This window comes from Diplotaxodon limnothrissa, linkage group LG15 (assembly GCF_057381915.1).
Source record: "Diplotaxodon limnothrissa isolate DT_005_m linkage group LG15, D_limnothrissa_male_GT1.1, whole genome shotgun sequence".
NCBI classification, from domain to species: Eukaryota; Metazoa; Chordata; class Actinopteri; order Cichliformes; family Cichlidae; genus Diplotaxodon; species Diplotaxodon limnothrissa.
Genome location: NC_140610.1, coordinates 12,439,077 through 12,464,222, shown reverse-complemented (window position 1 = coordinate 12,464,222; position 25,146 = coordinate 12,439,077). Strand labels below are relative to the sequence as shown.

Below are 25,146 nucleotides of genomic sequence, written 5' to 3'. Positions count from 1 at the left end.
GGAGCTTGTTTCTCACAGTCATGTAGGAACCTGTCTGATAACAGAGACATGGAAAGTGCATCATTACCTTGAACACAGCTAACTGTTAGTTTTGGGCCTTTTGTTTGCAGTCTTCACACAAACTATTTGTATAATAAAGTTACAATCACATATCAGTAGTACACAGAGGCTAAATAAGTTAAAACACTAATTTTACATTATAAATTACAATAACAAATTATGCATGCACAACTAACCTTAATGTTTTAATGTTAAGGTTTCATGTTAAGGTGTCCTGTACCTTTTGTTTTGTACATCATAAGTAACAGGAAGATGAAGTCCACTTCATTTCACTAATATGCTGTACTGTATATATCATTGCATAATTGCTTCATCATGAATGTAAACCATTAAAAGATCAATTAAAATGCGATTTTCAAAGCAATATTAGAATTTCTAAAATTCTAAAAATGTGATGCCAGCTCGTTACAAACCTGATGAAATGCATTTTCCTTCCAGTTGCTGAGCCATCAGGAGCGCGTGGCAGAGAGTCAGGAGAAGCATGTGAATTTGAGGAAAGACCTGGCAGAGATGCAGGAGTGGATGGCCCAAGTTGACGAGGAGTTTCTCATGAGGGATTTTGAATACAAAAGTCCAGAGGAGCTGGAGGCATCGCTGGAAGAGATGAAGGTTGGACTGGAAGGGCGGTCAAAGAAAGCGGTGTTGAGTAATTCTTTGTGTTTGAATCTAACTCTTGCTCTCTCTCATCTTGGGTGGCCTCGGCTCTCGCAGCGGGCTAAAGAGGATGTTGTACAGAAAGAGGTGAAAGTGAAGATCCTGAAAGACAGCATCAACTTGCTGGTGTCCCGAACATCACCCACAGGTGGAGGCAGCAGGCAAGAACTGACCTCAGAGCTAGAGGGGGTACTAGCCAACTACCACAAGCTCTGTGACCGCCTCAACAGCAAGTGTCACACCCTGGAGGTAATGTAATCAATTTATTAATGTAATATATGTTGGTGGTGAATAAAAATGTAATAAATGAGCTCTACTCACATAATATATTGATTAATCTCATTATTATGAGCTTTTATTGCTTGAAACCTGTACTTAACTAAGTAAATTATAAAAAGTGGCATTTCCCCCTATTGTGTTGCATTTAAATTACCTTGAAGCTTAAGTGAAAGCTGCTATGACACATTAACATGAAGTTAATTCATGGTTTTCTGCTTGAGTGGCACGATTTTGTCGATCAGCTCAGAAGTCCCGTAGTTCAGTAGAGGAATGACATGTCGGGTTATGCAATGTGTCATTTCTTGGGCCCTCGTTTGTTAATTTTCGTGCAAAGACCAAAAGAAGCTTGAAGGGAAAATGGTGATTCTTGTTTTCAGAGCTAATCTGTAAGTGTAAAGTCCTACTTAAGGGCTCCTTTTTTGATTAAACACTGCAGAGTAAAGGTCAGGCACGTCAGAAAGCTGTGTTTATGCTTGTGTCTGCTTTTTGCCTGCAGCCTGTTTGTCACAACCTCCTCTTTGTCCGTAGAATTTGGCTGTTTAGTCTTGCTATAAAGAAGAAAATAAGCATTAAAATGTTTTATATTGTTCTTTAAGCGCCTGAACAGGGGCATGCTCATGAGTGTGGTCACCTCATAGTAACATAAAGAATTTCCCTTTTAATAGTTTTTGTGTTGCTCTGTGCTCTGTAGGAGGTTTGGTCTTGTTGGATGGAGCTGCTTCAATACCTGGACATGGAGCAGAGCTGGCTCAACACTCTGGAGGAGAAGCTCCAAGCTACTGAAAACCTGCCAGAGAGCACCGAGGCCGTTAATGAAGCCTTGGAGGTAAAAACGCACACCTGTAATCAAATTCAATGTAATTCAGTGCCACATTCCAATTTCTGTCTCATTTTTCTTTTAAACCGGCAAGCCTGTCCTAATATCCTCATCATCTAAGGGGCGGTTGACATAAAATGAGAACAATGCACCATTCTTCGTCTCAAAGTGGGAAATCTTAATATTATACATCCAACTACATAATTTTAGGAAACATGTTGATGTCAAAAGCAAATGTGGAAACAGTTTTAAAGTACACACAAGCATTTTCGACAGCTGAAGGCATGTGTCAGGAGCAAGTGTGTAAGAAATCTGATATAATTAGTTACATCTTTAATATATAAACAGAGAAGACATGAATCTTTGAATGGATTTTATCTTTTATCTTTTAATCTGCGATACAACACCATAACCTCACAAATAAACAGAGTTGTGGTCTAAACTATATTCAAACTTGTGCTTTGGATACTTGTTTTTAACATCATTAAAGATGTAAGCTGTACAATCATTCCACCTCGGAAAAAGAACAGTTCAAATAAATCATTTAAAAGCCTCAAATTACCATGACAATTATGCCTGTGATGACTGTATGTAAAGTTCTGATCACTTCTGGTTCTGTATGCATGAAGCGGCAACATTTAACAAACTAATTCTTCCATTACACGTTGAACTGGATGTTAATAACCTCATTTGTCTTTGATTTGTCTTCCAAATTTCTTCTGCTTTGCCTTGATCTGCTGCTATATCTGTAGACCGCCTGCGGCACGACTGTCAGAGTCAATTTAATCACAGTGCTGCTTCTGTAACATTGCATAGTGATGAAGGAAGTTGAAGACCCTTGAAGACAATGTTTCCCCGCTCTAGTCTGTGTCCTTATAATATATTTTTTTGACTTTTCTTTTCTCCTCCAACAAGTCCTTCTCTTTCTCTCTTCCTCTTCACTCTTTTAAATCCTGTTTCATCACCCGGCACTCGTTCCTGGCCTCTCGGTTTCCTAATCAGACCCACCCCTCTGGTGGGGGCTGTCTTTCTCTGTGTCTGTTACCTCCGGGGAAGGAAAAGCAAATTTAATGACCCCACATAAACAGTGACTGTTGGGTCCAAACCGATGCCGTCACTATTCAAGCTCGCTCTCTCACTCGTCTCTCATTTCTCATTCAGTTATCATCTTTGTTTTGGTTTGCCGCTGTCTGACACACCCAGCCCAGCGAAATTCTGCATCTGGACTGCATCTGTTTGCTCAGCTTTTTTTGTTTTTTTGTTGTTTTTTTGTTTCTCTCTCTTTCATTCACACATACGCTTATGTACCGGAATTCATTTTTCACCCTGATGTTTTGCGCTTTTTGATCGTTTGGTTACAAGGTTAGCTCTGCTCTTCTTTTTCTTTTTAATTCATTCATGCTTTGCAAGTTTCTGTTGCAAATTTTTGGAACTGTAAAGCTTCATCATTGTTTCAGCATCCTCAAAGGATTTGCTTTCCTCCCCTTTTTGCTTCATTCTTATTTATTCATTTTTTTCCTGATTCTTTGCGAATGTATTTGTTTCTCTCCATCTCTTTTGTCACCACCAGTCTTTGGAGGGTGTGCTCCGCCACCCTGGGGACAACCGGACACAAATCAGAGAGCTGGGTCAGACGCTGATAGACGGGGGCATACTTGATGAGCTCATTAGTGAAAAACTAGAGGCCTTTAATTCCCGCTACGAGCAACTGAACCACCAGGTCAGGACCTTGTCTCTGTCTGTGTGTGTGTGTGTGTGTGTGTGTGTGTGTGTGTGTGTGTGTGTGTGTGTGTGTGTGTGTGCGCATGTTCTACATTTGTTCCTGCATAAACAGGAATGTTGCAAATTACATCTCAGTTCCTTTTTCTACGGAGAATCTGTGCTTATTCTTTTTGGGGAATTTATATCTGATTCTGTCTATTGCAAACTAGAACATGTCCATATCTGTACAGAGTTCATGCATTGACATTTCATACAGTATTTATGGAGTGCTCCTTTACTGTATCAGCTATGCTACATGGAGAAATATGCCTCAATGTATTGTCAAATGTAATTGAGTGCAGCTAAAAGTAGAAATAATTAAGAGGCTTACAGCGAGTGTAACACTGTGTATATTAGCTATTATTTTCAGTCTTTTTCTTAGCCAATTGCACATGCATGATAAGAATAAATATAATATCTGTCTACACTAAAATCTGTGATTATAACAGATTCAAATGTGTGTCTCGGTGTCTGTGTCCTCGTCCAGGCAGTGAACCGGCAGATCAGCCTCGAGCAGCAGCTGCAGACACTGAGAGAAAACGAACAGGCACTCCAAGCGCTGCAGGAGTCTCTGAGCCAGCTGGACCACACGCTCACCTCCTACCTCACTGATCGCATAGACGCCTTCCAGCTTCCACAGGAAGCACAGGTACAGCGCACGTGAACATAAAACACTTCTGTGTTGGTAAGACTCACCTAATGAGATCTGACACTCAGAGAAGCCTCGGAGCGTAAAGGCCCTTCATCTAACACTAATAAACTGCATATGCAATGAAATATGCTTGAACTTCAAATTGTCGTCTTAAACATAAAACCACCATAATAATGCATACTTGAATGTTCCATGTGCATTAAAAAAAAACCCCTCGGTGTATAAGGGTTGTTTTGAATTTTTCGTTAGACTATTGGAGCAGAGATCGCAGCTCACGAGGTGACAGTGGAAGAGATGAGGAGAAGAAATGTGGCCAACTTGCCTCCTAACACCGCTGATGGCAAAGCTGGCCGTGGTGGGACAATGCTGGATCACCTACAGGTAACACTGACCCCTGCTGGACAATGTTAGGAGTTGTCATGCCACCACCACTTATCATATAGCTTTAATACCTTTTACATACATTTTCTTTACTATGTGTTGGGCTAATATTACCAATAAGACATAGTAGATTTCTTCTCTTCCATTTTTACTTGTATAAAGGTTTCTGTAATCCTGAAGATGCATTTAAATTTCATTCAAAGTTTCATACTTTCTTTAACATTTTGCTGGGTAAACATTGGCTATTTTTTCGGCGATCTTTGACTTTGTTTGCCTTCTGAATTGCTCTCCGCAGAGGAAACTGAGGGAGATCTCCACAAAATATCAGCTTTTCCAGAAGCCTGCTAACTTTGAGCAGCGCATGCTGGACTGTAAGAGGGTCCTGGATGGTGCTAAAGCTGAGCTTCACATCCTGGATGTTAAAGATGTGGAACCGGAAAAAATTCAGTCTCATCTTGCTGGTTGTCTGGTAAGAAACCGACCTTTTCTTCTCTTTTCTTTCTCTCTCTCCAGTCAATCCACACAGCTACTTATTTCATGTCTTTTTCTTGGATAGAAATTGTACAAGTTGCTGAGTGAGGTGAAGCTGGAGGTGGAGACGGTGATAAAAACAGGCCGCCAGATTGTGCAGAAACAGCAGACAGAGAACCCCAAGGCCATGGACGAGCAGCTTACTGCTCTTAAATTGCTCTACAATGAACTCGGGGCGCAGGTACCTCATTCTGGGCGAATTAACACTTCCACAAAATCTAGCTTTTAACATTGAGTACTTCTGTCATAGCTCTGAGCCCTTTTTAAAGATGCCATTGTATTAATTGTCCTTACAGGTAACAGAGGGCAAACAGGACCTGGAAAAAGCTTTGTCTCTATCCCAAAAGTTCCAGAAGGAAAGTGCTGTCCTGCAGGACTGGCTGAACACAAACGAGGCCGAGCTCCAGCAGAAAAATGGCTGCGGAGACATGCCAGCTGACATCGACGCTGAGATTGCATGGGCTAATGTGAGTAGCTGTATCAGTATGTGGAAAGCTTTTTTTGTTTTTTAAACAGACATTTATTAAGAAAAAAGTGTGCTGTGAAAGTTTTAGTGAAAACAAAACCTTTCAAAACAATAGCGGTCAGTCTGTTTCTTGCCAGTAGATGGCACAGAGGGACAGTTTCTTGCCCCTAAACACATGAATCTGATTCTCTTTCTAATATGGTAATCAACATTATGAGCGGTGTGAATTATGTGTGGCTTCGTATATAATTGATGAGCTCTTCTCTGATCCCACTTTGGTAAAAAGGACTGAAAGATTTATGATTACATACACAGAACCAGGAAAAAAAATGACCCTGTTTATCCAAAAATACCCAGAAACGACATTAAAACTGAAATGCTATGAATTAATAATAGTTCACTAGTTTACATAAAGTCATTAAAAGTGCTTTAGTCCAGTAGGGTGTAGAAAGTGTTTTTGTTGTTTTTCAGCTGTGCTTGTTTTGAAACATTTATGCAGTGAAATATCTGAAAATGTTCTTCATATCTTGGTGAAGGCAGGCTGTTGTTTTAGTAACATCAGCATTATTTTTTCTTTTATATAGCAGTGTGTCAGTGTGTACATGTGCCTGTGTGATAATATTAAGACAGGTAGCTGAGGTGGCGCTGAATTATTGAAACATGGTGGTCATAACATGATCTTGTTGAATATTTTGAACTGGATGTGCTTAACCAGGGTCTGCTGAAGGAGTCGGAGCGTCGGAAGGCGGAGCTATCTGGCCTGACGGAGATCAGCGCTGGTTTGCAGACTCTGGTGGAGGGAAGTGACGCTCAGCTGGAGGACAAACTCTGTGGTCTTAATGAAGCCTGGGAACGTGTTCACACTTTGACTGAGGACTGGCTTAGCACTGTTCTTGTGAGTGCAAATACTGCATATAGAAAGACTAATAAAAGGCCGTATTGGTCACAAGATGTCATATTTTGGTTTCTTAATGAAGTCGAGCCTTCCAGCTGCTTAAATTTCATTTCATTTCTTTGCATAATTTGCAAATGCATAAAGGCTACTCTTGAGTAGATATATTTAAGGTAAAGGCAATTACCCATGTCAGCTATTACTGCATATGCATACTTTATAATGCATATCAGTAGTACAGGATTATTTAGTTGGACATGGTGAGTTTAGAAATTCTAAGAAATGTATTTAAAAGTTGCATATTCTGCTCAGTGCAAAGTGCATTACAAGATTATATTTATTAAGGATTCACAACTCACATGAAACATGCTCTTTTTGTGCTCTTTTACTCACCTGATTGCAGGAAATAAATAAATGTCAAAACCAAAAAAAAAGACTTCAAATCACCTCTTTAGTGCACTGCAGCAAGTCTATGATAAAGTACAAAATGGTGAATATGTAGAACTTTTAATTGCCTAAATATGCATTTTTGGGTTGTCTAGAGTCACCAGAATGAGGTGGAAATTTTGGATGAAAACTTGGCTCACATCAGCACCTGGCTCTACCAGACCCAGATCCACCTGGATGAGGCTGAACGGCTGGCTCCAGCAGAAAGAGAAAAAGTAATAAAGGTAAGGCAGCGCAGGTTATTAGTGTGACTGGTAAAGCAACAGTAGAGCGTGAAGCTAATGTGTAGATTCTGCCTGAGTGATTCTAAAACCTGAGTTTTTTTTAGAAAGCTCCCAGTGAATAAGATTCTGAGAAGGTGCATTAAAAATAAATGGCTGGGCCACTGATGCACATTGCAAATTAGCTCACATAGACACATTAGTTGTGCTGCTTCTTAATGATGGTATCTTTGCTAACAACCCCAATTACCAGATTCAACTTGTAATTGACTAAAAATCACTTGGCCTACCGGTGAGAGGGACATTGCTTGCTGGCAGTTTTTTCAAGCGATGTTGAAATTTCCGCATTCCAACACTTCAAATGCTTCAGGAGCCGTCCGCTTAGCGCAGCATCAGCACCATGGAAATACACACAAATACAATACTGTACTATGCCAACATGTGCGAACAAATATAGTTCTATAAAGTTGTTCTATATACAGTGGGGTAAAAAAGTATTTAGTCAGCCACCGATTGTGCAAGTTCCCCCACTTAAAATGATGACAGAGGTCAGTAATTTGCACCAGAGGTACACTTCAACTGTGAGAGACAGAATGTGAAAAAAAAAATCCATGAATCCACATGGTAGGATTTGTAAAGAATTTATTCGTAAATTAGGGTGGAAAATAAGTATTTGGTCACCTCAAACAAGGAAAATCTCTGGCTCTCACAGACCTGTAACGTCTTCTGTAAGAAGCTTTTCTGTCCCCCACTCGTTACCTGTTTGAATGGCACCTGTTTGAACTCATCATCTGTATAAAAGACACCTGTCCACAGCCTCAAACAGTCAGACTCCAAACTCCGCCATGGCCAAGACCAAAGAGCTTTCGAAGGACACCAGGAAAAGTATTGTAGACCTGCACCAGACTGGGAAGAGTGAATCTACAATAGGCAAGCAGCTTGGTGTGAAAAAAATCAACTGTGGGAGCAATCATCAGAAAATGGAAGACATACAAGACCACTGATAATCTCCCTCGATCTAGGGCTCCACGCAAGATCTCATCCCGTGGGGTCAAAATGATCATGAGAACGGTGAGCAAAGATCCCAGAACCACACGGGGGGACCTGGTGAATGACCTGCAGAGAGCTGGGACCAAAGTAACAAAGGTCACCATCAGTAACACACTACAACGGCAGGGAATCAAATCCCGCAGTGCCAGACGTGTTCCGCTGCTGAAGCCAGTGCATGTCCAGGCCCGTCTGAAGTTTGCCAGAGAGCACATGGATGATACAGCAGAGGATTGGGAGAATGTCATGTGGTCAGATGAAACCAAAGTAGAACTTTTTGGTATAAACTCAACTCGTCGTGTTTGGAGGAAGAAGAATACTGAGTTGCATCCCAAGAACACCATACCTACTGTGAAGCATGGGGGTGGAAACATCATGCTATGGGGCTGTTTTTCTGCCAAGGGGACAGGACGACTGATCCGTGTTAAGGACAGAATGAATGGGGCCATGTATCGTGAGATTTTGAGCCAAAACCTCCTTCCATCAGTGAGAACTTTGAAGATGAAACGAGGCTGGGTCTTCCAACATGACAATGATCCAAAACACACCGCCCGGGCAACAAAGGAGTGGCTCCGTAAGAAGCATTTGAAAGTCCTGGAGTGGCCTAGCCAGTCTCCAGACCTCAACCCCATAGAAAATCTGTGGCGGGAGTTGAAAGTCCGTGTTGCTCGGCGACAGCCCCAAAACATCACTGCTCTCGAGAAGATCTGCATGGAGGAATGGGCCAAAATACCAGCTACTGTGTGTGCAAACCTGGTAAAGACCTATAGTAAACGTTTGACCTCTGTTATTGCCAACAAAGGTTATGTTACAAAGTATTGAGTTGTATTTTTGTTATTGACCAAATACTTATTTTCCACCCTGATTTACAAATAAATTCTTTACAAATCCTACCATGTGGATTCATGGATTTTTTTTTTCACATTCTGTCTCTCACAGTTGAAGTGTACCTCTGGTGCAAATTACTGACCTCTGTCATCATTTTAGGTGGTGGAACTTGCACAATCGGTGGCTGACTAAATACTTTTTTGCCCCACTGTAGTGTGTAACTGTTGATATAGAGCGTTATTACATTTATTGCTATTGCAATGGTTGGTATGGCACATTGACTTCTGTGGAAATTTTCGATGGCACTCATCATCAGAAAGGTTGCCGACCCCTGGGCTACACCATTCAAAATAAAAAGGTTCATGCCGGGGTCTCCAAGGCCAAAATATCGGCAGAGGACCCCTACAAAGGTTCCATTAACAAATACAACACTTCATCAAAATAGCAGATCAATTGGATCCCTCAAGATTGCCACTTTTTCTTCCAATATCACTAAACAAACCGGTGGCCACACACTTCTGAGCCGAGTGGCCAAAATTGGAGCTGCAGGAGCTGCAAATGAAGTTCCACACAAAACTTGAATGATGTTCAGCTTTTGCAGTCAGGTGTGGGAGAGCTGGAACTGAAAGGGAGCGACAGAGCATCTTTCTTTCAGAAAAAGGCCAAAAGCTCAGTGAACGTAACAGGATGCCTCTCATCACTTGCAATAGCATTTGCCTCGCTCCTAATTCGCTTCTGTACTCGCCAGCAGTTTGCTGTCTGGTGTTGCTATCTTTCTAACACTTTCCCTGGGTCTCAGAAGTGTTTCCAAACCAACAAATGATCCAAAAACTCAGAACAATTTCAATAAGAGCACAGGAACATTTTGTCTGCAGTCAAGGATAAAAGTGTTTTCTTTGTTGTGCCTCTGTGCTCAGACACTCAGTCCAGGACTCTCATTTCAGTCTGTAGTGAGCTACAACCCCAAGGTACATATATAAGGTTGCACACTGCAGTTCTCAATTAATGAAAGTGGGTGGATTGTTGCCTCCTAAAATCAGCAATTTCTTTAGTATTTGCAGTGTCTATTCATCTGTAGGTAGCGTTGTAAAATACTTTTAAGGCTTTAGAAAATGATTATCATCTCTCATCTGTCCGTCTCCATTTTACGAGTGCCTGTTGCACAAAGAGATATGCACAGTGAAATAAGAGCAGCAAAACGGCAGCAGAGACCTCGAAACGCGTTTATCTAAAGCAGATAAAGTGAATGAAAGCACCATCTTTAATCTTTGTTTGTTTAGAGGCCAACTGAAGAATCCTTTATTGTGTCTGTTGTGTCTATAAATGCTAGGATGGCGTCATACAGCTGCATTAATTTCTTAACTCTCCTTTTGCCAAGAAGAGTGAAGGTCCCCACTACATATCAGCTGAGCTTAAGGCCTCCTAACCTTGATCAGTACATGATGTCCCGAGCTCTTTAATCTCACCCAAGGCTACACTGCCAGCCGGTCTGAGGGAGGATGACTGATGGCATCAACTGATAATTCAATGACCAGCTACTCTGCGGTCTGTCCTTAGAGCATGCTGGAGGAGCTGGAGGATATCGGTCTGCGCGTGGACAACGTCAGAGATCAAGCTGTCATCCTGATGACCAGCAGGGGGCCCGCATGTCGAGATGTGGTGGAGCCCAAACTGGCTGAGCTTAACTGCAACTTTGACAAAGTCTCCCAGCACATAAAAACAGCCAAGGTATTAAAAACAGAACAAAAGAGAGATTAATTACTGCCTTGATGCAGTGTGGAATTAAATCTCACCATATCCACAGAAGGTTACACTGTCAAATAGATGCAGTCTGTTCAGCCAGTCTGTTTCTTTTCTTTTTGGCAACACAGATGCTGACGAGTCTGGAGTCAGGCACTGCTGAGGTGAACCAGCAGGTAAAGAATCTATCCTTGGTATTAAATGCAAGGGTGAAACACACCATATCTTACCAGGAGATATAATATCACAGGCAATAGGCTTATAATTAATTTTATGTAAGTTACAAATGCTGCTGCCAAGTGTTTTAAGACAAAAACACGGCCCTATTCCGTGTGTCTCTATGAATTGCAGCACAGCTGAACTCTCTTTAAGAAAGTGGTCAGATAATTAGATTGACGTGAGCAGCTCTGACTGTGTTGCCTGAGGTTTGTTGTTTGTTTTTTTTTTCCCCATTTTCTTCTAATCAGGTCATTCACAGTCAGGAGATGCAAGTTGAAAGTCGGAGTCAGAGTCTCCCTGACCAGGCTGCAGTCCCAGGTGAAGTGAAGGACCTTCAGGCAGAGCTCCAGGACACACTGAAGGCTCTGCAGCAGCATCAGCATGACCCAGTAAACACCTTGGATGATGATAAGGTACAGAGAATTACCTTTCAGTTAGACTTTTTCTTTTAATATTATTAAATAAGGTCCATTTATTTAAAAGTAGCAGTACTGATTGTGATAGTAATGGTAATAGAAAAGTAGCTTCAACTACTGTACAGAGGAAAGAAGACTCCGTCTATTGCCTGGTCAAAGGTTTACCATGTCTATCAGTTCTCAGGAGGAATTGGAGCACACAGAGTACTCACCCAGGTTATTCTGAAATTTCAGTGAAATGTTCTGAATATGCCAGGTTGCAGATTGTGTAATGTAAAGCTCTCACTTGATAAGATGAGGTTTGATTGGCTTAATAGTCCTGGAATTCAGTCTGACTTATCACAGTTTATGATGTTAAACAAACTGACTGATGAAAAAAGACCAATCACAAGCAAGGTCACTGTGCCAGTCAGGGAGTTCTTGCTGTGTTTTAAACAGTATTTCCTGAGTGGTGTATACTTAGCTAAACAGGCAACATGTTGCTCAGGCTTCTAAAGAGGCAGCGTTTATGTCAGATGGTGGTATAAATGTTGTCTTCATGTTTATTGAATAGAAGATGCTTGATTTAAGATCCATCGAGGACTGTTGGGGGGGGGGGGAATAACTATTCGCATAACTTTTGAACGCTTGAATGCTCAGTTTGCCCTTTTACCCTGTGTCTCTCTGTACCAGATGGATGAGGAAAAAGCCAGTGTGGAGGACTTGCTGAGAAGAGGAGAAGAACTGCTGCAGCAAACTTCAGATGAGGGCCAGAGGGAGGAGCTGAGACTTCTGTTGCTCCGGCTGCAAAGTCAATACTCTGCTCACAGGGTGAGATGCATATCATGTGTCCTCTGTAGAGTTTTTCTTTTTCCTCTCCTAGAAAAACACGGGATATTCTTATATTGTGTTTTCTGCTGTGCGCCGATGCAGTACACTGAAAGTGTGTGTTTGTGTCTGCTTGTCTCAGGAGCTTAAGGCGCTGCAAATCAGGCGAGCCGAAGTCTCCGTGCAAACGTCGTCTTCTCACACCTTCAGAGAGGAGACAGCTGAGTTTACAGCTGAGGTGAGAGACGAATGCAAGCATACACATCTAAGAAAGGGGAGGAATAAATACTTTGCAGTCCTTGATGAGAAACTATAGGGAGGGCTTAATGCGTGTGCCTCATGATGCTGCAGCTCATTTACGAGTCAAGTTTAACATTCTTTGCTTAAAGTCGGTTGAGGTAGCAGCATCAGAACCAGTGAGACCAGCAAAGTGAATAGGAAGGATAGCTCTAAGAGAATAATTCAGCTTAAACTGCCAACCATCATGGAGAGGGTGCTGCATCCCCTCTGTGACCTGATGATCATCCAGTAGAGGGCTAAAAGCAGGGAGTGTCAGCTGGCATCACATTTACACTGTTTTTCCTCTTTGTCAGAGAGTGCTGTAGTTTTTCAGTGGATTTGAGTTCTGTATTAGAGTTTGATTCTCATCTTTTAGTGTTTTTTTGCCCCTCTAGTTACATTAAGTGTAGTTGTTTCTGATTTGCTCTCATTTAGATCTGTACTATTATAATATCAGCTCTCAGTGTAGCCGAAGGTCTTCTTAGCTTCCTGTTTTCTTTTGTAATATCAATATTTTTTATTTAATTTACACTGTATTTCGTCTTTTATGGTTATTATACGCATTTATCCTTAAATAGTGTTATTATTCATCCACCCTCTTTCTTTTTGTGGTTCATTTAATTTGGTTGCTGTAACAACGAATAAGTACTTTAAATACCTAGTGTGCCACTTAATTCTTCTCATCTGTCTTGTAGGAGATGTCTGCAGTGGGGCGCAGCACTGCTCCTTCGCTGACTCCATCTAACTACCTTTTAGACATCAATAAAGTTCTTCTCGCCATGGCTGACAACGAGTTGCTGCTGAACTCCTCTGAGCTCAGCGGGGGCCTTTATGAAGACTTTTCTAGCCAGGAAGACACACTGAGAGTGAGCCATACCCAGCCTTTGAAATGAGTCTCTCTACTGTAGAAATCGTGGAGAAAGTTCTGTTTTTTTTTTGTTTTTTTTTGTTTTTTTTGTTTTTTTTTATAAATGTGGTTTGGTTTTGTGGAGCAGTCTTGAAAAAGTTTAACCAAATTAAAGAATAGAAGAGACACAAGACTCCCCCCCCCCCCAAGTAAAACTTATTTTGCACCAATAACAGCTAGGGCTGCCACAAATGATTATTTTGATAGTCGACTAATCAGATCATGCATCCATTGGAGGTACAACGTACAGCTTATTGCACCAGCATGCATCTGCTCTTATATAACTATAATTAGCTTACAGCTTTAAGTGTTTAAGGTATGTGCAAACTAAAAGTAAAGACAAGATGACAGTTTATTCAATTTTAATGAAGTTTGCAGATTGTTTCGGTGAAGTTTAATAAGCTCCTTGCTATCGAAAATATAACGGGACACCGGAGTATATTCTCGAGCATCTCACACTTCTGATAATCAGCTGTCTGCTTGACGTTTATTCAGCTGTGTAAAAACTTTAACTTTAATCTCAGCCAAACAGACTTACTCAGGAACAAATAAAACACACACAAAAAAGCCAAACAATATAATTTTTAAGTTGTCTAAGTGACTTATATATCATGTTTAACCTGAGTAGCGAAAGACCGCGGTGGGTTTGAAAATGATTTGCCAGGAGTCCGGTGCTCTCACGGGCTCCAGTGAGCCTTGCCCCCGGCTAGCTATCGAGCTGGTGGGTAACAGACGTCTCCGAAAACGTCGGAGCACTTTTGAAAATATGTGGTGTCTTGATAAACTGAGCAGGTATTTGAGGTTTACACAGCTACATTCTCGCCTGAAAATATGTTAAACGTTTATTTTGTGACCCAGAAAGAATAATAAGAGTAACATTAAAACTAACTAGCTGCCGCCATTGTTGACAACTGAGCAGGGCGCTATGGATTCCTGGGACACAGCTTCTTCTTCTTCGGGGTTTAATGGCAGCTGGCATCGTTGTACATGCAGTGCTGCCATCTTCTGTTTCAGTCCGTTATTACACTCTTAAATCCTACTACTTATTCCTGCGTCTTTTGGGATCTTACAAAGCCTCAAACGACGCGTCGACTATTAAATCAGTTGTCGACGTAATCGTGACTAGTCGACTAATCGTGGCAGCCCTAATAACAGTTTAAATTAGAGGTTCATCAAGGGTTTTATTTTGAAATGTACGTTTTCTGGTGGTTTGGTGTGTTCCATCATGGTTGATCTGTTGAAGAAAGCTTTACAGTTTAATTGATCCCCTCATCAGTACACTTAACAGACCAATAACAGAATTCATTCAGACTTCTTAAAAAGTCACACTGGCTGTTCTGTCTATTAAAAATAAATAAATATGTAATTCACTGATTATCTTGTATACTGCCCATCACCACTGAACCCATAAGCTTCATAAGACTGGGGGTGGAATTGTTGACGTTAATTGGTGTCAGATAACCAGCGACCACATTTGCAGTTCTGCAATCTGCCTGCTGCATGAACTTCCTCTTCTTTTATTATTCCGTTTTCATGTCACAGAATATCAAAGACAATCTGGAGCGTCTGAGCGAGCAGGTCACAGGGATCCACGAGCGCCAGCCTGACGCCATCCGGGACGCTTCGCCTGCTGAGGTGGCGCAAATGGCAGACGCCCTGACACAGCTCAATGCCGAGTGGGACCGCCTCAACCGCATGTACAACCAGAGGAAAGGGTGCGTGCACCAGCTTCCTATAATATAACAGATAAAGGTGTATTTATATTCATTATCTAGATTTAAGGTTTTAAATCAAACCTTTAAACGCAACAAAGGAGAACAGTGAACAAGCTGCTATTTTTACTTGTGGTGTATTTGTGTGCATACACCACAAGTAAAAATATGAATATGCATGTCAGGATGTTTAGTAGCTGCAGGGACAATATATGCCAGCTGTCCACTAGTCAAGAGAGACAGCAGGACCAGATAAAGAGAGACCAGCACACATGGTAAAGAACACACACACGTACACGCTGACCTTAGTTAATGTCAAAAACAATTCCTTGGGCATAAACAGTCTCATGCCAATTCACGCAGTCTTACAGTCATTCACTCATTCACACACATGCACAGTGCATGACCCTCAGTGCCATCAGCACAGTCCATTGGGCATAAACAGTCTTCACATTTGCTGAGTGCAGTGTGTGCAAAGACACTGTAGTAAACTAGTAAGCTAATTTTGAGATTGCACACAAACTCTGCAGCACTGCATCTGTAATCACAATAACCTCTGGGCATCATTAAGTATCAAAAGAATAGAGTACATGTTGTAAAATTACTCATCCAGAACTCATTTCCTCAGCTTGTCCCTCTGATCAGATTTGTTCTTTTCAGAGCGATGCTCTGAAAGGAAATAGCCGTTGAGCAGACCACCGTTGTGATAGAGATCTGTTTTTTTTTAAGTAATCATCCTTTCGCTCTCTATTTCTTTTTATTCAGTAGTTGTGCTGTGATCTTCACGGTGTTGTCAGAGGTTCCTGATTGTTGCAGCGTTTTTAATAGAGGTCAACTGTTCAGTTTTCCCTTATCATTTCCCGATGGTAGAACATGATGAATTCATTCATTTTTCCGTAGCTGTAGCATATTAACAAGCGGATATGATTCCAACCAACACAACGGATAAACTATGCAGACTGTTTTCTCACTACTATACTCTTACTCACTACAGATACAGTAGATTAGGTATGCTTTTTGAACAGTGGATGCGTAATTGAAAATGAGAGAGAAAGTCAAAGGAATGGGAATTGGATCACAGTGATTTTATGGTATCAATGCAGCTGAAAACACTTCACTCAGTTTGGCTACTGTTCTCAATAAAAGTGGCAGCGGAAATGACAGTTTGAGTCACAATCGAGAGGATTTACAGCCATAGAGATAACATCGATGTTAGTGATATACACAATATGACTGTTTTATTGGTGATGTATTACATTTATATAATTTATAGCCCAGTGCTTCACAGAGCCTTTGCTGTGCACCACACTTTTGAGTTCAGCTGTGTTAAAAGGGTCTGAAGCGACGGCAGAAAGTTGGACAGATTGTCGGTGTGTCCTTCCTCTTTTTACAGATTATCTCCAGATTTCAGCTTTGATGCATGTGCGTTTCCTTTTTGTGCTGCAGGAGTTTCGACCGTGCTGTAGAGGAGTGGGGGCAGTTTCACTGTGACTTGAAAGACATCAGTCAGTGGCTGACTGACACAGAAAACCTGCTGTCTGAGAGCGTTAGCCCTGATGGACAGCTGGACCTGGAATCTGCACGACAATACCAAGAGGTCAGTGGAGGGTGGTGAATCGTTGGTCTGTGTTAAGTTTTTTGTTTTGTTTTTTCTCTCCTAATCTGTTTTGGTTTCTTTACCCCAGAGACAGAATAAATATGTATTTTTTGTGACAAAAGGCCTGTCAGGTCTCTTTCTTTTATTGTTATGGAGACTAATTAGATTAATTTGGCAATATCACATCATCAGCGTGTGTTTACAAGTTTAAATCAAGATTATTAACTCCCAAGGATGCTGTAGTAATATTAGGGCTGGGTATCGTCACTGATTTCTAGAATCGATTCAATTCCGATTCACAAGGTCCCGAATCGATTCGATCCACGATTCGATTTAATTCGATTTGATTCGATTCGATTCTGGGAAATTTTGACAGTCAGAAATATTATAATTCAGATCAGTACATTTACATATTTTTGTATCTATTAAAAGGAAGCTGACACACGCAAGACTTTATCAAAGGTGTGAGCGTCACAGCAGATGCCTTTGTGTCAAAGTAGCTGAAGATAAAACACAGAAAAACATGAAGGTGATTTTCCTGTTCTGGGATTTTATAAAAATATTCTGCAGTACATCAAAAACGAAAGAAAACCATTAATCAACATATGAACATCACCTCTGAAGTTACAGCGGTTTTATTAGAGACACGGCTAAGCGTTTTGCATTTTGCTTAATTTTAAACAGTTTAAATTAAGTAAGTAAAAGGGAAAAAGAAACGTCGGCCGACAGCGCTGTAAACAACGGTAGACTTGTGTGTAACAAGCAAGCGAATAATGCAGAAAAGAGAGAGAGAGAGAGAGAGCTGTGCATGAAGTGTGATTTTTATCCTGAAAAGTCAGCAAAAGTCAGAGGGAATTCATGACGATGTTTATGTGAAGCGTGGTTTGGATCTTCTTTTGCTGCTGGTTCGGTCAATATTGTTTGGAGAGAGATAAAACTAACAGCCATATGATCAGCGCAAAAAGGGCGTAAACACACAGCGCGGACCTGCGGATCAGAATCAGCGAGCTGTCGGCTTTCAGCCCCGACCGTCAGCTGAGAAAAGCGACATCTAACTGATCCTGATCCGTCGGCGCTGTGTGTTTACGTCTTTGTGCAGAAGCCGTGCACCTGCTCTCATTTACTGTCTTAGCTGTTTGGTGGTTGTTGAAATTTTGTGATCTTTCACCTGAGATTCTGGCATTTCGGGCAAAATAAATTAATATTAAAAAATCGATTCAGGATTTTAATGAATCGATTTTACGTTATCCAAGCCAGAATCGATTTTAATCGATAAATCGATTATAAAAACCCACCCCTAAGTAATATGTTCACGCTATAGGCAGCTTGATGGTTCGATGTGTTAGACAGAAGATAATTGCATTTGGCTCCCCCAGGGGAAAATGGGTGCTATACTGTATCTAATAAATACACCACACATCTGACTGTTCATTATGCAGAGTGGAAATGGAGAGAAGTGAACTGAAGAGTAAGATTAGAAGGGGACTTAAATTTCGCTTTGTTTGATTGCTAAAGCGGTAATTTCATTTCCAAGGGGAATTAAATTCTCTGAAGCTGTTGCATTATCGCTGACGGCGCCGGTGCCATTAACACCTTTATCGGCGTGATTTGCAAAAGCTCGAGCCGCAGTCCAGTGCGTCTGTCTTTTTTACGTTTTCACAGACTGAGAATGAGACGAGGGATCAAGTGGATGGGAATTGAGAGATCAATTAGCTGAGTCACCCTTTAGCGGACTTTACAATCACTCACTCTACTTTACGAGTCTGTCTTGGCAGGTTAAATCTCTCTCGGTGGAAACAGAGATTTGGCAGCTTAAGTCGTGACTCGCTACAAATCATGCCTATGTGTCAATAAGAGATTTGCCTGGAGAGATGGACCTGAGCTCGGGATTTCAGCACTAGTAGATCAGATTATGCTGTTTGACTGAAGCCTTTTTTCCCCCCCTTTCTTTTTCTCCTTTTGTCTCTTCCTTTGTTCGGCATGCATTTTAGGAGTTGGAAGAAGGCATTGCCAGTCATAAGCCCGTCCTGGTTGGACTCAGCCACACTGGAGAGCAGATAATTGGCAAGCTCTCCTCTCCTGATGGGCCCCTGCTTGAAGAGAAGCTGGAAACTCTGGGTCGGCGTTGGAGAGCGGTAAACCGCCAAGTCCTAGACAGACAGCGGAGGTAAAAATGACCTTGTACAAAAGAGGGGGGAAAGATTGAGGATTTGGCGTTTGACATTCTTGTGTGTTGACATATAACATCTTAGTTCTAGAATACAATGTAGCATAGAGGTTGGTGCTCATTCTCCGTTACCATCAGTCTGTTTCTTTATCAGTGTTCGTCAGGTTAACGTTATCAATGCGGTCAGTCAGCCTATAACAGCAATTTAAATGTAAATTTTTAGGATCAGGCCTGCAACCTGGAGGAAATGGAGATCCTAATCTAAGGTGTGTGTGTGTGCAGGTTGGCTGGAGGGGATCCGGCCCTGTCAGAGCTGGTGAGGAGGCGCGAGGAGCTCGCTGTGTGGCTCGAGCAGGCAGAAAACGCTGTTAGCTCCCTGCCTGTCACTGCCACTGACAGAAATCTCAAAGAACTGAAGGTAAAGCAAAACTCAAAACATGCTCGAGTTAGTCTGATTCATGGGAGCTCAGAGATTTCTATTCCTGCTCAGGAGCTGCTGGGGAAGTGCTATTTTTATGGTCAGCTCTGACTGTGTTGTGTTGTCCTTTGTTCTTCTTTCCCCTCTATGCTGTACTGTGAGCACAAGTTGCTCAGAGTGTCTCAGTTAGTCACAAGCAGAACCAGTCTCACCCAGCAAACGTAAACAGAAAGAGCACTGACACTTCCTGTTTTTAATATTCCTGTTTACATCCTCCAAGCCCTCAAACTCAGACTTGTACCTTATGGAAATACACTGCAGAGTAGAATCATTCACACTACATATCTCTGTGCAACAGGAGTTTGCTTCTTTGTTTCCCATTCCTTTGACTTTATCTCTCATTTTCGATCACACGGTGAAATTAAGCCTCGGTGCATCTTTCCTTGCAGGCCCTTGCTGAGGAAATGGATTTACAGAACGAGCGTCTTGGCTGGCTTAACAAGCACGCTCCTCAGATCCTGTCCAGTCCCAGTGTTAGCCCGCAGAACAGAGAACAGCATGTTGCCAAACTCAGAGGCATAAACCTCAACTGGAGCAAGGTATGAAACAAACCGAGCGGGCGGCATGCACACCCAAGTTTGTGAATGCAGAACCTCAAATGAGGCGATGTAGGATTTTGAAATTAATACCATATGTCCATCTACTAAAAATCTTGAGCGGGTTTGAATCTCTGTGACCTCGACCTCATAGTCAACCTTTCTGAAAATCACCTAGAATTTTCAATTTTATACCATAGGTGCATCTACCAGGAGGCTGAGGGCTAGCAGTAGCTATAGCTGGCTTCTTAGCCTTGTAGTCAAAGTGGTTGGTGTGAAACGTTGAGTTCCCTTTCATCTGCTGCTTCATCCCTGATTCTACCACTCCTGCAGGTGACCAATGAGCTGTTGGACAAAGTGGGTGAAGTGGAGACCAACCTGCAAAGTCACGCCCAGTTTCAAGACAGGATGAACAGACTGACTGACTGGGCCGTCATCACGCACCAGACGGTCACGACCCGCGGCCTGAATCCTGGCCAGGCACTGGTAGGTGGACTAAACAGAACTCAGAAAACTAATACACTGGTGCTCACTGAAAATCCATCAATTCTATGCAGGCCTGTTCTCTTATATGATTTTTAAATACGCTGTAGGATCTGGAGGCTTCCATGAAGGACAGAAAGAAGGAGCTGGAGGACCTGTTAGCTCATTCAATAGAGCTGCAGAGACGACAGCAGCTGTTGCCTCAAGAAAAGGTTTCCATAGTAATATAATTTAATAACAAAGTACTAGTGATTGTGGCATATAATTACACATTATTGCACTGTTGAAGTGCTGCTGCCTCACCTTGGGCCAAAAAGATACAATTTCCTGTAATTTCTTAGTTTAATTAGCTCTTTATCTGGTTACACACCATTTCTAATGCTATTATTTTGTACTAAGTCTATATATATGTTTGTGTGTGTGTCTCCTTATGCGCTATCATGTGTATAGGCTAAGGTTGAGCAGCTGGCAGCTGACTGGAAAGCCTTGGATGGCCGGCTGAGGGAATCTCTTGAGCCACCTCTGTCTCCATGGACACATCACCAACATGTAGTCCAACACCAGCAGCTGGGTAAAAAAAAAAAATCCAAGAAATGCAATTATTTCTCTCTTTATGTATCGCTGCCTCTGTTTTTATGGTGTATCAAGGGCATAAGGAAGAAGGCATCCAAAACTTGCCCCAGTGAAGTATTTAAAAATGAGATGCTTGTGGATCATTAGCAGGGCATGACAAAAATAAGTAATAAGTTCTTAAATTTGCAATTCCCCTTTGTCCTGCCTTAATCTGGAACATGAAATGCTTGATTAAAAATAACAAGAGGTGAGCGGCAAAGGTTGTAGCAAACTAAAACAGTCCCCGATGGCTCGTTCATCATGATTTGGTATGGTGCTACTATCCTCTGAGAGCCTTTTGACAACACCACCTCCCTCCTTCTAACATCTTTAATGTTTGTTGCATCATTTCCTTTTAAAGGAGCTCTATATGTCAAACCTTGCTTGGATCAAGATTTCTTCCTTTTTTTTTTTCTTTTCCTCCCCCCGCCCCTGCTTCAGTGTCTGCCGTCCCTTCAGCCGTGCAGATGGCCAGCTTGGTGAGCGAGGACCCACACCACCAAACCCCGCACACACCGGACACCGTGGCGCCCACTGATCTTAACGAGACTGCCACTGAGCTTGCAGACTGGCTAGTCCTCATCATCCAGATGCTCAAGTCTAATATTGTCACCGTGGGGGACACGCAGGAGATCAGGACCACTATGGGACGTCTTCAGGTGAGAAATTGGTTGATTTTTTTTTTTTTTTTTTTTTATGTGTGTGATTCATTTGTTTTTGTTTTTTTTAAACTGAACTTTCACTAAACTTTCCTTGTATGTTTCTTCACTTGACAGGTGACAAAGAATGACCTGGAGCAGCGTCACCCTCAGCTAGAGGACATTTTCACACTGGCGCAGAACATCAAAAACAAAACCTCCAACCTTGATGTTCGCACATCCATTACTGAGAAATGTAAGAAAAAAGTTGTCAGGGGAAAAAAAAAAATAGTAGCAAATATGTATGTTGTGCTTTAGCCTTTGTTTGTCCATATAACCACATCTGTCTCTGGCTTTAGTGGAGAAGGTGCGCAGCCAGTGGGACAGCACTCAGCATGGTGTCGAGGCACGGCTCCAGCAGCTGGATAATATGATTGGTCACAGCAACCAGTGGGAGGAGCAGAGGAAGGAGGTGATGGGCCTTATTGGGCACCACGAAGGATGTTTCCATAACCTTCTTCAGCGTCAGTCCAGAGATCCCCTGACTGAACAGCTTAAAGACAATAAGGTTAGCGAGGAACAAAACACTGCTAAACTTTCTCTCTGTGACCTCAGTACGCCTCATCTGTCCTCTTGAGGTCATTTACTGTGATTCTGTAGCAAGCTTGTCTACTCATATTCCTCACGGAGAGAAAAAAAAATGGATCAAAGCGAACTTTATAACATATTAGAGGTCCTTTATACAGTCGTGTAAGTTTATACAAGGCGAGAATGAATAAATCACCTCTCTGAAGTATCACTTTGAACTTTAATAACGTTCGTACACCCACATCATCCATCATTTTAATTTGAGATGATGTCTTGGCCAATGATTTCTGGCACCAAATCCTGCCTCTTCTGACAGATTACAGGGACCGAACACTAGAGGGCAACTGAGTTTAACAGAATCCAGGATGCTGTATACACAGCTGTTTGCTCCTGGTGTGTGGTCTTGTAATAATGAGTAATTATGTATTTAAAATAGTGAAGTACACTTTTTTTTTTGTTAAAAGAAAGTCTTATATGGATGACTTACTTCCAAATGCTGAATTTGGAGTCTTAATCACCAGGGTCTAATGTAACATGCTTGATTAAGCAGAGGTTAAACAAACAATGTCAAAGAGCCGAGCAGCAGAATAACAAATTTGTGTGTGTGTGTGTGTGTGTGTGTGTGTGTGTGTGCATGTTGTTGTTTTTTTGTTGTTAGTTTAATATTTCTTTTTTCATCTTAGAGAATGAGTCATTAATATCCTCACACGGCAGTTTTTCATATACCAGACCGCAACAGTATACAGCAAACGGCACAGGAAGATGGATAACTCCAATAATGATAAACAATGCCCTTCACAGTGACTTACAGTATTCACGCTGACTCACATCTGTCACATCCTCAGAGTCGCAGTCCAGTGTCACGAATATCAAAGCGCTGCATTGTTTTACAGGAGTTTCTCCAAGCTCTGGGCCGAGGCCAAGCTACAGTCGCAGCCTTCAACGAGTTGTCTAATCACCTTTTACGAGAGTATTCTACCGATGACACCAGGAGGATCAAAGAGGTCGCAGATAAACACAATGCTGCCTGGAACAGCCTCAACAATAGGTGCATACAAGTTGGCCCGCTCACCCTCTCACTGTGCTTCAAGGCAGATACCCTTTAACAGTATTAAATGTTTTTGAAGTTATTGCTATATCTCATATATAGCTATGCGTTTGTCTCAATCATATTAATGGACAGGGCCAATGACCGTCACACGCAGCTGGACAGTGACCTGAAGGGCGTGCAAGTGTCTCTCAGGGAGCTCGAGTCCTTCCTCAAATGGCTCCAGGAGGCTGAGACTACGGTCAACGTTCTCGCCGATGCCTCCCAGAGGGAAGATGTGTCGCAGGACTCCGCCCACGCGAAGGAGCTGAGGCGACAACTGGAGGTAGGGGCCGTAAATTGATAGAGAAACCGCGAGTATGTGAGGAATATATGCACAGGTGCCAGCCTATTATCTCACTGTCATCCTTCATTAACGCATCCTTCAGCTACCGAACAGGGGCTGGGGTGTGTGTATGCTGCTGGTTAAAGGTGTGTGTGAATCAGAGGGCGTGTGAATGCTTTTACACCTTGAACGTAGCTCAGTGATCTCCTTGTTCTGTCCCGCTTACGGTGTGTGTGTGTGTGTGTGTGTGTGTGTGTGTGTGTGTGTGTGTGCCCTCAGCTTGCTTGTCATTTACTCAGATGTTCCCTCCAGGATCAGTTGACGCACATCATCCTATACTCTATGTAATGATTTAATCCCAAAATCACCTCACCTCAGCCTTCCAGCAGATACAACAGGCGCTAATCTTCTTTCATTTATTTATTTATTTTTTACTTCTTGCTGAAGTTGAAAAGGTGTTTTTAAAAATGTCTTGTGGTCATCTCTTTTGGCTTCTACATTGAGCGACGTTTTAACAATCTCATTGCTTTTTCAGAGGAACTCCTTGTCCCTGAAAAAGCGCTGCAGTGTCATCCATCTTTCAGAATCGAAATCACCAGTCCAATAAAAATTCTGTGTTTTCTTGTCTTGAACGCTACATTGCCATCACTCCCGCTTCCATTTTCCGATCATTTAAAAAGAGGCCAAGGTTATAGAGAAAAATGACGCTGAATCACCGCATGAATGGCTGCAAAGATTTCTGATTCATCAACTTGATGCGAATCTGATGGTCACAGACTTTTGTAACCCGTTTGTTGAACCCTTGCCGGATTTGGAAGTAATGAATGCTATTATCACATTTACCTGCCCATTACAGTCATCTATATTTGTTGTACTGAACATAATCCATCATTATATAAACCTTTTCAAACTTACGTCCTGCATATTATTACAATTTAGTCCTGCAAAGGTCGTGTGTCTTACTAGAACACCAGAAACTGTCTGTATAAACTCCTCTTATACGATGAGTTGGGATGCCAAAATTGGCACAAAGGTAGATCTTAGGGCTCTGAAGGTTATCAGCTATATTACGTTTTAGCGCATTATCATGTTGCAACCTAGCAACCACCAACCAATGGGCTAAAATTAGCCATTTGTAGCATTTTGCACCAAGAACACTTTAGACAAGCATTGGACAAGTTTATTTTCACAAACCTTAACTTATACATGTATTGTAATGTCATCGTGTTGCCTAGCAACCACCTATCAACCTACTGTAGTGAGTTCAGTAAATGTGTTAAAATAGTAACTAAGGGTAGTTTCCACCTGACTCCATTATGTTTGTGCTTAAGAGCAAACATATTGGTGTAGCTTTCCTAATTTGTTATCACCCGCCGCCTGTCTTTATCTTCTGTTGTCATTTCATTACCAGTTGGAGTCGAGATTGATGGATGGTCCTCGCCCAGAAAGTGGGTTTACATAACACAGACAGGCTTCAAGCCTTTGATGTTGTGGCTTTACTGAGTGTTGTTCCCCACAAACCCTTTCATTAGGTCACAATGACTGCTCTGCCACTGTT

The 25,146-nt window shown here is 41.9% G+C and overlaps 1 protein-coding gene across 7 annotated transcripts in view; it reads left to right on the top strand.

Annotated features, from left to right (window-relative positions):
• The window catches only part of utrn (utrophin), a 198,788-nt gene that overhangs the window by 46,231 nt on the left and 127,411 nt on the right, over positions 1-25,146 (top strand). For all 7 annotated transcript variants that reach the window (XM_085372086.1, XM_085372084.1, XM_085372082.1 and 4 more), the window contains 30 exons: positions 499-669; positions 772-963; positions 1,685-1,819; positions 3,381-3,530; positions 4,059-4,220; positions 4,473-4,604; positions 4,900-5,073; positions 5,161-5,316; positions 5,432-5,602; positions 6,317-6,496; positions 7,036-7,164; positions 10,594-10,764; positions 10,908-10,952; positions 11,244-11,408; positions 12,084-12,221; positions 12,361-12,456; positions 13,193-13,363; positions 14,947-15,119; positions 16,563-16,713; positions 18,705-18,880; positions 19,163-19,298; positions 19,748-19,897; positions 20,228-20,380; positions 20,488-20,589; positions 20,828-20,948; positions 21,431-21,648; positions 21,766-21,883; positions 21,987-22,195; positions 23,109-23,263; positions 23,399-23,588. In XM_085372086.1, the coding sequence (XP_085228212.1) occupies positions 499-669; positions 772-963; positions 1,685-1,819; positions 3,381-3,530; positions 4,059-4,220; positions 4,473-4,604; positions 4,900-5,073; positions 5,161-5,316; positions 5,432-5,602; positions 6,317-6,496; positions 7,036-7,164; positions 10,594-10,764; positions 10,908-10,952; positions 11,244-11,408; positions 12,084-12,221; positions 12,361-12,456; positions 13,193-13,363; positions 14,947-15,119; positions 16,563-16,713; positions 18,705-18,880; positions 19,163-19,298; positions 19,748-19,897; positions 20,228-20,380; positions 20,488-20,589; positions 20,828-20,948; positions 21,431-21,648; positions 21,766-21,883; positions 21,987-22,195; positions 23,109-23,263; positions 23,399-23,588 (4,590 nt within the window). The remainder of the gene's footprint in view (positions 1-498; positions 670-771; positions 964-1,684; positions 1,820-3,380; positions 3,531-4,058; positions 4,221-4,472; positions 4,605-4,899; positions 5,074-5,160; positions 5,317-5,431; positions 5,603-6,316; positions 6,497-7,035; positions 7,165-10,593; positions 10,765-10,907; positions 10,953-11,243; positions 11,409-12,083; positions 12,222-12,360; positions 12,457-13,192; positions 13,364-14,946; positions 15,120-16,562; positions 16,714-18,704; positions 18,881-19,162; positions 19,299-19,747; positions 19,898-20,227; positions 20,381-20,487; positions 20,590-20,827; positions 20,949-21,430; positions 21,649-21,765; positions 21,884-21,986; positions 22,196-23,108; positions 23,264-23,398; positions 23,589-25,146) is intronic.